Raw genomic sequence first — 12386 nt, 5'->3', positions numbered from 1 at the left:
GTAGATAGAAAAGAAGCAAAGACCCGATTAAATAGAAGTATGTTGCACAAAAGAAAACAAAATTATATTATGCGGATACAATCACCAGGAACAGTTCCTCTTGGAAGGTTTTGTAAAGTGTCAATTGCCTCCCCATCGACAACTTTAATTTTACGCAAAACCACCACATGCTCATATCCACCCACTTCCTTTTGGAGCTCATTGTTAGTTTCTGAGAATCGCAAAGCATCTCATTAACCAAAATTTGGTAATGGTAATAATGTATATCAAATCAACCCAGCGAAGTACTTCACTCAAAACTGTGCAATGAAAAAAGAAAAGGGGAAGCATGATATATAGTTCTAAGTGCAAAAATATTCAACTTTTGTCAAAGCGAAATGAAAGGCACGAGATCAAATTGGAATACTACTTGATAGAAAGGAATACCTCCAGTTCCAAATACAACAACCGCAACTTCGTCACTCTTGCCGTAGATTAGCTGCAAAAGCCAAAGATTAAAGAGCACCATTAAACCCTGATTCCTCACAAATTAGACCAATTTAGAGAGAAATTTATAAGAAAATGAACTACAAATCCTTGCCTTCTTCTGCACGAGCATCGAGCAGACCTTTTCGACCTCCTGAAGAACACCATGCATTGATGGGCCAACATCAAGCAGCAAAACCACAGCTTCCTACATTCCCACACATGTAAATACATAAGGGAATCGACTTTTCTCATAAAAAACACATTTTTGGCCCCAAAAAACCCCCCCTTTTTTTTAGGGTGTTTCATTTCATTTAAGCGTTCGATCACTTCCAAGTACCCAAATTTGTGGTAGAAATTGATTTCAAGAGTATGAACCCCGCTGATTAATTTTGATTTAGGGGGCAACAAAAGTAAACTATAACTAAAAGGTGGTCGGAGTCGTAAAAACCTCTCCGATTAATTCATTAAAAAATGGGGGAAAAAAAAAGGAAAAAAGGGGAAAGAGTGGGGAAGGGGGAATTAGGGTTTTGGAGAAGCAGGGTTTACCCTGTTGCGAGCCATGGATGAGGAGAATCCGAAGCTCGACCGGGAGAGGAAGGAGAGGGAGTGGAGATTGAGAGGATTGGATATAATAAAGCAAAAAGGGAGATTTTTTTTTGTTTGGTTTATTTTTAAATTTGGGAAATTTGACTCTCACTCTCTTTGCTTTGATCCTTCCCGCGTAAGCTTCAGAAGCAGATAAATAACAAATAAGTGCTTCTTATTAAATTTTATTTTGACTTTTAATTCCTTTTCTTGTTTTTGTAATTTTTATTTTTGTTTTGTGTACATACATTTTATGGCAAAAAGTTAGCTAAATTATCCATTTGATCCTCAAAATATAAGCCCGATGACACTTTAAATTTTAAATTTTGATTTTATAAATTATTTTAAGCGAGTTTGATCGTTTAATTTAGTTTACTAAATACTAACGTGCCAGTGATATTAAACTGATATAGTATTTTACTACATCGTATTATTAATCATAACAGTGTGCTCGTATTTATAAATATTTTTTTTTGAGAGACGTATTTATAAATACTGTTTTTTATTATCCGTGCCTTATTATATTTTATGTGCTTTACATTTAGGTACGAGCGTTTTTTCAATAAAAATAAAATTGTTTTATGTGGTTTTGTTTTAAAGAATTGAAAAACAAACAAACCGAAATTTTTATAATTTAAAACAATACGATTCGTAATTTTTTAAAAAATATATTATGTATCAGTCTCAAATAATAATCAAATAATTACGTCGACCATCATTATTTTTAGATTAAAGATGTTTAACATAAAAATAATCATAATTATATCTTTTTTTATTATTTAAAAAATTAAATAAATAAATAAATAAAAATTAAACCAAATATTCCAGATTGAATCAACCGAATTATATTATGGCTTGACTTCAATTTTATATTCTTTTATTGCAAAAAAACAAAACTGATCCAACTAATGCTCGCTCCAAATAGAGAATCAAACTTTTTTATTCCATTAAATTCTCTAGAAACCATCTAGGCCATGGACTGTATTTATTATTATTATTTTTTGGCAACAACTATTTCATTCAAATTTGAACAATTAAAAATAAAATTTTCATCTTTTTTTTAAGGGCTAAATGCATATATATAAGTCCTTGCAAACATAATAAATTATAAATATATCCCTATAAAGTTTCATATTTATATTTTATTTCTACAAAAGCTCTATTATTTTCAAATATATCTCTCTGATTTGTTATCGTTATAAAATTATTTATATTTTAAGTAAAATGCTAATTTTGCTATCACAAATGTGTCCATTCAAAAACCACAACAGTATAATATAAAAAAATAAAAATATTAAGTTATTTCATAAACTAATCAGAGTTAAGTGTTTAACCTATTGTTAACTAAAGTTTTCTAACAGCGAAAATATATTTGAAAAATATTAGAATTTTTACGGAAATAATAGTACCTTGGAAAAATCACTGCATGGCTTATATTTTACCTATATAAAAATACTTATTAATGTGAGCATCTGAGTAGGATGACAAATCAGAATATGCTCTCACCCTCGATTTTCATGATCTTTCCAGTTACAACTTACAACTACAAAGAGATTAATAATAATGTAAAAAGGATAAAAGTACATAAAAACCCTCATTAGAATGTTAGGTTAAATAGAATGATATCTATTTTCTAATAATATATTAAAAAAAAAGGTAATTTTCAAATACCACTTCAGTGGTTTCGCATTTTCTCACTTTAGTATTATGTGGTTTAAAGTATATCGAGTTAGTGTCCTGTGGTTTCATTTTTATTTTTTCGTTAGTTTTTTCGTTAATATTTCGTTAAATTATATATAAAAAACTTCAAATACTCTATCTGGATTTATCAAATATTCACTTTCGTAACTTTTAGTTTTAACTTTGTCACTGATTTAACGAAAAAAAATAGTAAAATCGATAATAAAAAGATAAAAATGATAGACTTTAAATCACAAGATAGTAAAATAAGAAATTGTTAAACCACTGAGGGGTGGTATTTGAAGGTTTTCCCCCCAAAAAAATTGATTGTTTGTACTAACAACTACTTTTTTAATTATATTATTTCAAATGAATTTAAGCTATGCTAAAATTAAATTTTAGATAGAGCTTTCGCTTTATGAAGTCTTAAAACTCGTTTCAGCTTGTCCATGAAGCGCAATTTTTTTTATTAATCAAATGGGTGTTAATTTATGTAGAATAAAGAAGCTATTTTAGATGTCTGATAATATTAGCTTAGGCTAGAATACGTTCAGTTTTTTTTTTTTTTTTGAGAAAGAGGTAGCAAGCTACCTGCTTCATTCATTAAGCGTTATGAACTAAGCATACATGGTGGAAGCAGCTAGGGCCTCCTAGAAAAACCGAAAAAATTAAAGAAACCAAAACAAAAGGCCAAAAATAAACATGTAAATGTAAAAGAAAAACAAAAGGACGTAGGTAGGGCAGGAGTTGTCGTGAATCACATGACGTCAGTCAAGTCCTTCGACAAAGACTCAACGCGAATAGTGGCCCGGCTTGCGTTGGGAGGCATCTCACGAAAGATAGTATTGTTGCGCTCGGTTCAGACGACCCACCAGATCGCCGCCAATCGTGTTAAACTCTTCGCTCTCGACACGGCATTGGGGTTGCAAGATAACTCTTTTCATAGATGCCGAACATCCCCTGAGTCCACTTCGCTCGCCTATGTGCCTCCCTCGCACAATATAAGATATCTGACAAAGACACAGTCACGGAAAGGGTGATTGCAGTTTTCTAGAAACACCGCGCAAAAAATGCACTGTTGGTCCACAGGGCACCCTCGACTTGTCAGTCTATTCGCTGTAAGTAATCTCTTGCAAAGTAGAATCCAGATGAAAATTTTAATTCTGACCGGAATTTTTAACCTCCCAAGATGATCGTACATGGGGTCTTTCTAACCTGCGTCGGTGATGAAGTCATAAAGCGATTTAACCGTAAAACATTGGTTAAAGTGTGATTTGTGTGACAATAGAGTTCTATGAGGAAATATTTTATTTATTTTCTCTTGGTTCAACTTAAATATTATTTATTTATTTTTAATGTAAATTTTTTTAAAAAAATGATATCTCTATATTCTTGGGTCACAATTCTTTTGGGGCCTTTTTGCATAAAAAATCCACTTATTTTGGGCTTTTGCAAAACCGGGTCATCTTTTTCGTTTTTGCAGATTTGGTCTGCTTTTTCAGCAAACTGACCAAAATACCCTTATTACTTTTTCTCTTTCCTCTTTCTCTCTCCTCTTCGTTTCTGTCGTTTTTTTTTTTTTTTCTCGCCAAAAAAAAAAGGCGGACCGTCGCCTTCTTCTTCACCGTCGCCTCCCTCCTCACCATCCTTCTTCACCGTCGCCTCCCTCCTCACCCTCCTCTCCACCGCCCGCGACCCCCTCCTCCTCTCCTCCGCCGCCGCGGACCCCCAGCCCGATCCCGTCGCTGCGACGGCAGCGGCCGCGGCGAACGGGGTCGGGCTGGATGCGGAGAAGAAGACAACGGCGAAGAAGAAGAAGGGGAGGCCGAGCGGCAGGGCGCAGGAGGGGGAGGCGGAAGCGCAACCGGCGCCGGCACCAGCGCCGCGCGTGTTCTTCTCCGTCGGCGCTGCCCCTCCTCCCGCCGCCGCGCAGAAGCCGCCGACCAGCGCCTCTGCTTCTCCCACGACGACGTCGAGACGCCGCGTCCGCCGCGGACCCCCAGCCCGATCCCGTCGCCGCAGCGGCAGCGGCCGCGGCGAACGGGGTCGGACTGTTTTTTATTTTAAACTGCACATCTTTAACAGATATTTATACTGCTTCTCCTCTTGTTGCACTGTTTCTCCTCTTGTTAAAGAGGAGAAACAGTGCAACAAGAGGAGAAGCAGCATAAATATCTCTTAAATGGGTGCAGTTTAAGATAAATGGGTGCAGTTTAAGATAAAGAGGAGAAACAGTGCAACAAGAGGAGAAACAGTGCAACAAGAAGAGAAGCAGTATAAATATCTGTTAAACATGCGTAGTTTAAAATAAAAAACAGTGTAACAAGAGGAGAAATGATGCAACAAGAGGAGAAACGGTGCAACAAGAGAAGAAACAGTACAACTTTCATTTAAAGAGTGTAATTTTTATCTTAGTTAGTGCAGTTTATATCTGAAAGAGTGCAATAAGAAGAGAAACAGTGTAAATATCTTTCAAATAGTGTAATTTTCGTTTAAAGAGTGTAATTTTCATCTTAAAGCTACAGTTTTCATCTTAAGTAGTGCAACTTGTAATTTTTTTTGTAGTTAACGATACAATTTCATCTTCATCCTTTTTTTATATATTTTTTTATCTTTATTTTTTTTCTGTTTTTTTTTTCTTTATCACCCTCTCTGTCAATAGCCACGGTGTCAGTGACGACGCCGTTAAAGACCCCCTACTCCGAGGCTGCAGCGCCGCAGTGATCTCCACGGTGTCGGCGAAGATGCATCGTCGTCGGAGGCGGCAGAGAAGGAGGGAGAATGAGAGATGAGAAGGGCAGGGAAGAGCGAGAAAGGCGCCGTCGTCGGAAACTGTGGAGGAGAGTCAGAGAAGAAAAGAAAAGAAAAATGCAAAAAAAAAAAAAAGTCACAGCCCGGCCTTGGGGGGATCGGAGGTAAGGAAGGTGGGGGCGCCGGCGGCGACGCCGCTCTGTCTTTGCCGCTCTCTGGGAAGAGAAAGAAAAAAAAGAACGAGAGAAAAAAGAGAAAAGAAAAGGTATAAGGGCACCTCCGCTCCGTCTTAGCCGCTCTCTGGGAAGAAAAAGAAAAAAGAACGAGAGAAAAAAAAGAGGAGAGAGAAAGAGGAAAGAGAAAAAAGTATAAGGGTATTTTGATCAGTTTGCTGAAAAAGCGGACCGAATCTGCAAAAATCAAAAAAATGGCCCGATTTTGCAAAAGCCCAAAATAAGTGGATTTTTTATGCAAATTGGCCTTCTTTTGGATCTATTATTAGCGTTAGCGAGATTCAAAACCAAATGGATCTTAAAAGAATGTTGGGATCTTCAACTTCAAATTGCTTTAGCCCAGTAACATTTGGCTGCTTCTTATACCAAATAGATTGCAAAAAAGGGACAAAAAATTCAAAATAAATTAAATTTGAATAAAAATAAAATGAGATACTAATGACTTATTTGGATGCCAAAATCAAATATCTATAGATATTCTTCTTTGAGATTACAAGTTTAAAAGTTTAATTTTTTTACTTTTTAGCAACTCGTATCATTTATAATTAGTTAAATAATATATTTTTTTATTTATAAGACAATTTTATTTTAGTTTTATGGTATCCATTTTGAATGGTATATATATATTTATGCACATTATTATTTTCTCGGATAAACTTCAAATACCATCCCCGTTGTTTCGTATTTTTCCACTTTAGTATTTTGCGGTTTAAACTTTAAAGTGCATCAAATTAGTGTCATGTGGTTTTATTTTTATCCTTTCGTTAGTTTTTTCATTAATATTTTGTTAAATTACATACAAAAAACTTCAGATACTCCATCTAGATTTATCGAATATTCATTTTAGCACCCTTTAGTTTTAATTTTGTCATTAATTTAATAAAAATAATTAGTAAAATCGATAAGAAAAAGATAAAAATAAAACTGTATGGCACTAAATTAATTTATTTTAAATTATAAGATACTAAAGTGAGAAAGTATAAAAACTGGAGAGAGTGATATTTGGAATTTTTTCTATTAAAAAATTTTCTTCTAATGCGTCCAAATAAAAGCCAAATAAAACAAAAATTAAAAAGAAGAAGAAAAATCAGAAGAGGGGCAAATGAGTAATTTCACACACAAGAGCAGCGGTGGCTGGTCTTTTCCCCTTCCCCTCCTCCCCCCCGTTTGTGGCTCTTATTCGATTCCGCCTCTTCTCAGGAGCTCTCTCTCTCTCTCTCTCTCTCTCTCTCTTCGCCATAGAAGAGGAGGAAGAAGAAGGAACCACAGGGAAGAAGAGGATTATCACCGAATCCATCACCACCGCCACCATTAATGGCGTCGAGGATCGCATTCAAGCCCCTGGGCTCCCTCTGCTTCGCGCCGCCGCGTACCAACAGGAGCGCCGCCGCCGCCGCCGCCACCTTCGGATCCCCCAGAGCCTCCATGGCCTCCACCAAGTAATTAGATCCCTTTGCCCCTTCCCTACCCCATCTCTTACTTCTCCCCCCGACGCACGCATTGGTATTTGGTTTGGTTTGGTTTCGTTTCGTTTCTCGATCTAAGTTGTTTGGGCTTTTTGGTACAAATTTCGTTGGGTTTCGTCGATTTGGTGGTTTTTTGGGTTAATTTTGTTTGAATTTGTTGATTTGGGTTTTTTTTTTCCGAGGGGGGAGGGGGTAAGGATTCACCGTATCCACCGTGTCGAATCGTCGCAGTAAGATACGATATAATCTCCGTATTAATGACATAGTTCAAAATTTTCTGTTCTTAAAATTAATAAATAATTTTTTTAATAAAATTTAAAAAATTTAATAAAAATACATAATAAATAATTGACATAATTTATTTTTTTTAAAATAAATATTTTATTCGATTATGTGTAAGCATATGGTATGTATTGGCACGGTCAGACGCACACCGTATTGACAAATTTTCGGCATGATTCCGTGCTACGATATTAAATCCTTGGGGTGGGAAATGTACTGAGAAGCTGATATCCTCTTAAATTAAGCAATTTAGTTAACACCTCTTCCATTGAATTTTTTTTATAACTAATCCTATCTATTTTTGTAATTGTAAAAATAGTTTTCTTAAAAAAATAATTATAAAAATAAACCTCTAAATGCGGTGAATGATTCACCGCATTCATAACTTCTGTTTAAGTGTAGAAAAATAATAAAAGCGGTGAATGGTTCACCGCGTTTACCATCGTAGAATTATAAAAAAAAGTGAGAAAAAGAAAAAAAACGGTGAATTGTTCACCGCTTTTAAAAGCGGTAAATCATTCACTGCTTTTATAAGACTATATTTATAAATAAAAATTTAACAGGTTTATTTTTAAAATAAAATGTTAAATATACTTATATTTTTGGTACGTTTTTTCGAACTCTATTTTTTTTTAAGTGTTTAATCTTGATTTGGTTAATACTGTTTCGATGGATTAATTAGTTGTTTTTTCCTAAAAATAAATATTTGTTCTTATTGAGGAATTGTCAAAGTTGTGGGTCAAATTGGTTTCTCCTTTTCAATTCAATTCGTGCGGCTAATTAATTGCATGCGTGTCCATTTCATCTCAATTACGCGTATGCTTATCACTTGAGTGCTTCCACCTGTTTGTTGTGATGTGTGAAAAAAAATAGGTTTTTAGGGTTTTGACCTGCTCTGTATATGTAATAATGTAATATAAAGTAATTATTTGCTACTAACTTGTGCGTTTTTTGTCGGGTGGTGGACTCTTACCTTCCACGTCGGTTTAGATTATTTTGCATTTAGGGTGCGTTTGGTTCGCGTTATCTTTTTAAGATTCCTAGTAATTTAATAGGAATAAGAAAATATGACGGTGTTTGGCTAAACGCACTAAGTAATCTAGTTGGTAATATTAGATTTAATTGGGAATAAGATTCATCCCAAAGTACTAATCTCATTTCCTTGAAGAAGGATAGGTATCCTCATATTAATGGATTGGAGTAATCATGATATGTCTAATCTCTTTCTTTCTTCCTATCCGTCGGCTAGTTGGTATTATTTTTCTTTACACTCTAACTTCATATTTCTCTCTAAGTTTATCTTTTTCTCTCTAAACTTCAACTCTCTTTCTCTCTCTAAACTAAGCTCTCTCTCCCCCTTTTTTCCTCAAATCTCAATTCTCTCACTCCCTCTAATCTCGACTCTATTTCTCTTCCTATTTTTTTAATTATGCTTTCTCTCTCTAACCTATGTTCTCTCTCATTTTTTAAAAAAAAAGGTTAAAATTTTTGATAGCATTATATAAAATTAATTAAAGAAATAAATATATAAATTGTATATTTTTTTGTAACCTTAAATAACATGACTAAATAATATGACCGTACGAACCAAACACAGTAATGCCACATTCTTTGTGATAGGATGAATATGAATAAGATTTTCGGTCATCTTTTTATTTCTAGTAATCTTTCATAGTGCGAACCAAACGCGCCCTTAATGTTCTTTTATAGTAATATAATATGCTTTTTGGCTAGAAAAATAGAAGCTCTAATTTAAAAGTTGTGTTTGTGGGGGAGGTAGTGCGGAGCAGTTAGAGGGGCTTCAATAAGAAAGGGGCAAGTGACTGGAAAATTTTGATGAAAAAATTGTTAGCAATTCTGCGAACAGCCCTTCTCGAACAACACTTTTGGAGCCAAAGTAGGAGGCGGGTGAAACTTGTATCGGTTAACAGAAGTGTTAGTGCATGTTTTGCTTCAGCATGCTTGTTCGCATGCATGCTGTGCATGTTAATATTTCAGAACATCGGTTTTGTTTTGTTTTTCTTCTTTTTTTTTTTGGGATTTGTTAACTGCAAATCTCTATTTTGGCATCAGTTGCTTTGGCTGTGCATGTTAATATTCCAGAACGTATAGAACCAATTATTATTTGAGACAAACTTGCACACTGCTGCTTAGACGGTTCTTAGTTGCCTAGGTCGCCAACGAGGAAAAATATTTACAGAAATGCAGGCAAACGGGATAGAGCTTTGTAAGCAGGGATAGCAAACTGCAATTTATGTTGTAAACGGTATAGACTGTATGGCGGGTATCTTCTCGGTAATACCGGCAAACTCTATGCTGACTAGATGCCAAATAACCTGATGGCATGTCAGCCTGTCATGAGCTTCCCCGTATCCATTAAGGATTTTTTTTACTAAAAAAAAAAACTTCAGCTCTTCGCTTGGGAGTTGACGAGAGGCCTATGTGTCATCACAGTGACTGGGCTTATTATGTTTCACCACTTGCCTTGTTCCCTCCGTACTCAACTATTCATTGTGACAGTTAGATACTTTGCGACATATTTTTACTGTTCTTAAAACTAAAAACTGTTCATCGGTGCTTGTTTTCTTATTATTTCTTCTTTGGTCAAAAAGGTGTTCCAACTTCCAAAGGATTACTTCGGGAATCATGAATGTCACTTATTCAGCCTGCTAATCAAGTTTTACTTTACGCCTTATTTGTATAATATTGCTGTTGATTTCTTTGCTTCAATATCTGATTTCTATCTGAACTCCATAAATGCTTCTCCTTTTCTTGTTACATAGCTATGTGCTCGTATAAAATTAGAGATTCAACAATCCTTTTTTAGATCCTCTTGACATTCAGTATGTAAAAGTAAGAGGTTCTAATATATATTACAATTTTGTGCCAGGCTTGAGACTGCCAAAAATCCCTTCAGTCCTCGCGAGGTCCACGTCCAAGTCACCCACTCAATGCCACCACAAAAGATCGAAATTTTCAAATCCCTCGACGACTGGGCTGAAAATAACATCTTGGTTCACCTCAAACCTGTTGAAAAGTGCTGGCAACCTCAGGATTTTCTCCCCGATCCTTCCTCTGATGGCTTCCACGAGGAAGTTAAAGAACTTAGAGAGCGAGCCAAGGAAATCCCTGACGATTATTTTGTTTGCTTAGTGGGAGACATGGTTACTGAAGAGGCACTTCCTACTTATCAAACGATGCTTAATACTCTCGACGGTGTAAGAGATGAGACCGGCGCGAGCCTCACATCATGGGCTATATGGACAAGGGCGTGGACTGCCGAAGAGAATAGGCATGGAGACCTTCTGAATAAGTACTTATATCTTACCGGCAGAGTTGATATGAGGCAGATTGAGAAGACGATACAATATTTGATTGGCTCTGGAATGGTAATGGTTTTCTAATTTACAATTTTGGTTTTTCATTTCACTTTCTCTTAACTGGGCATTTTTGAAACAAAAAGCACATTTCAGGGGCATTTATTTATGATAATATACAAGGACACTTTTTTTGAGTATTTCTTGTATACGAGGGCATTGATAATAGATTCGACTTTTAGAAGGCATCAACGAACTTACAGGTTTTTTGACGGGTACATATGTAATTTCTCTTCTTCTTTGTCAGGATCCTAGGACGGAGAACAGCCCCTATCTCGGCTTCATTTATACATCGTTCCAAGAGCGCGCCACCTTCATCTCCCACGGGAACACTGCGCGGCTTGCCAAGGAGCACGGTGACCTAAAACTGGCCCAAATATGCGGCATAATCGCCTCAGATGAAAAGCGGCACGAAACAGCATACACCAAGATCGTTGAGAAGCTCTTTGAGATTGACCCAGATGGTACCGTTCTTGCCCTAGCTGACATGATGAAGAAGAAGATATCGATGCCAGCCCACTTAATGTACGACGGACACGACGATAATCTGTTTGAACACTTCTCAACAGTGGCCCAGCGGTTAGGAGTTTATACTGCAAAGGATTACGCAGACATACTCGAGTTTCTTGTGGTTAGGTGGAAGGTGGCGGACCTAACCGGCCTTTCTGGGGAAGGGAAGAGGGCGCAAGACTACGTGTGCACTCTGGCCCCGAGGATTAGAAGGTTGGAAGAGAGAGCTCAAGGGCGCGCGAAGCAAAAGGGCACAATACCATTTAGTTGGATTTATGGTAGAGAAGTTCAACTTTGAACCCAAATGTGCTCTATAGTTTTCGGATAACTTGGATACAAAATACTATGCTTTACTCTTCTTTTTTACTTTGTTGTTATTTTGTTGGCAAAAGGTGTTTTGGAGGGAGGTTGTAGATTCTCTCTAATTCAATTATCATGAAATGCCATCTGTTAGATGAAGCTTGGTGTTTTGATACTGTTTAGGGGGGGTGTGTGTGTTAGAGAGAAGGGTTCATGTTTTGATGTTTCCTCTTGGATGTACAAGTACTGTATCACTTTGCAAAGTGTGTTGCTGGTGTACTGTTCAACTGTTGGTTCTTACTCTCTTGTGTTCAAGTTTGATAATACTTTGGAGCATTTCATGATAATTTATAATTAGAACATGGAAATTGAGTTATGGATTTAATCTGAAAAAAATGCTAGTTACAGTTTTTTGTTGTGAGGATCGTGGCGCGGAACGGCACGCTGATATGTCTTTGCGCACATTCCATTGGTCTGGACTTATTGATACAATAATTCTTATCATTTGTTGTAATATCAAATTTGTAGTTTTCTATTTCAGAATAATATTTAGTCCTTTTTTTTTTATATATATTTCTATTTTAAATAAATGGTTCCTAACTAATGGTGATTTTGATTTTATTTTCCCCTAAAAAAAATACATATTGATAATTTGACCAAAAACTGTAAATTGGACATATATAATTTGACAAATCAATCAGTTTCAAGGTCTGGTTTAAAGGCCAGTCCCATAT

The 12386-nt window shown here is 36.0% G+C and overlaps 2 protein-coding genes across 2 annotated transcripts; one reads left to right on the top strand and one right to left on the bottom strand.

Moving 5' to 3' along the window:
* On the bottom strand, positions 7-1169 carry LOC109719138 (ATP-dependent DNA helicase 2 subunit KU80-like). Its single transcript, XM_020245673.1, has 4 exons — positions 1015-1169; positions 581-673; positions 427-478; positions 7-211 (listed from the first exon to the last, which is right to left on the bottom strand). The coding sequence occupies exons 1-4, from the start codon at positions 1027-1029 to the stop codon at positions 63-65; spliced, it is 309 nt and encodes a 102-aa protein (XP_020101262.1). The 5' UTR covers positions 1030-1169; the 3' UTR covers positions 7-62.
* On the top strand, positions 6910-12028 carry LOC109717134 (stearoyl-[acyl-carrier-protein] 9-desaturase, chloroplastic-like). Its single transcript, XM_020242811.1, has 3 exons — positions 6910-7156; positions 10356-10854; positions 11090-12028. The coding sequence occupies exons 1-3, from the start codon at positions 7032-7034 to the stop codon at positions 11648-11650; spliced, it is 1185 nt and encodes a 394-aa protein (XP_020098400.1). The 5' UTR covers positions 6910-7031; the 3' UTR covers positions 11651-12028.

Source organism: Ananas comosus, linkage group 1 (genome assembly GCF_001540865.1).
Source record: "Ananas comosus cultivar F153 linkage group 1, ASM154086v1, whole genome shotgun sequence".
In the NCBI taxonomy this organism is placed as follows: Eukaryota; Viridiplantae; Streptophyta; class Magnoliopsida; order Poales; family Bromeliaceae; genus Ananas; species Ananas comosus.
This window is presented reverse-complemented; position numbering and strand designations above follow the sequence as displayed.

Bases quoted from the DNA above. Each gene is read 5' to 3' on its own strand.
- LOC109717134 (XM_020242811.1), top strand. From the start codon at position 7,032: ATGGCGTCGAGGATCGCATTCAAGCCCCTGGGCTCCCTCTGCTTCGCG. The intron at 7,157-10,355 runs GTAATTAGATCC...ATTTTGTGCCAG, and splicing joins GCCTCCATGGCCTCCACCAA to GCTTGAGACTGCCAAAAATC. The intron at 10,855-11,089 runs GTAATGGTTTTC...CTTCTTTGTCAG, and splicing joins ATTTGATTGGCTCTGGAATG to GATCCTAGGACGGAGAACAG.
- LOC109719138 (XM_020245673.1), bottom strand. The intron at 479-580 runs GCAAGGATTTGT...TGGCTTTTGCAG, and splicing joins CGATGCTCGTGCAGAAGAAG to CTAATCTACGGCAAGAGTGA. The intron at 212-426 runs GTATTCCTTTCT...TGCGATTCTCAG, and splicing joins TGTTGTATTTGGAACTGGAG to AAACTAACAATGAGCTCCAA.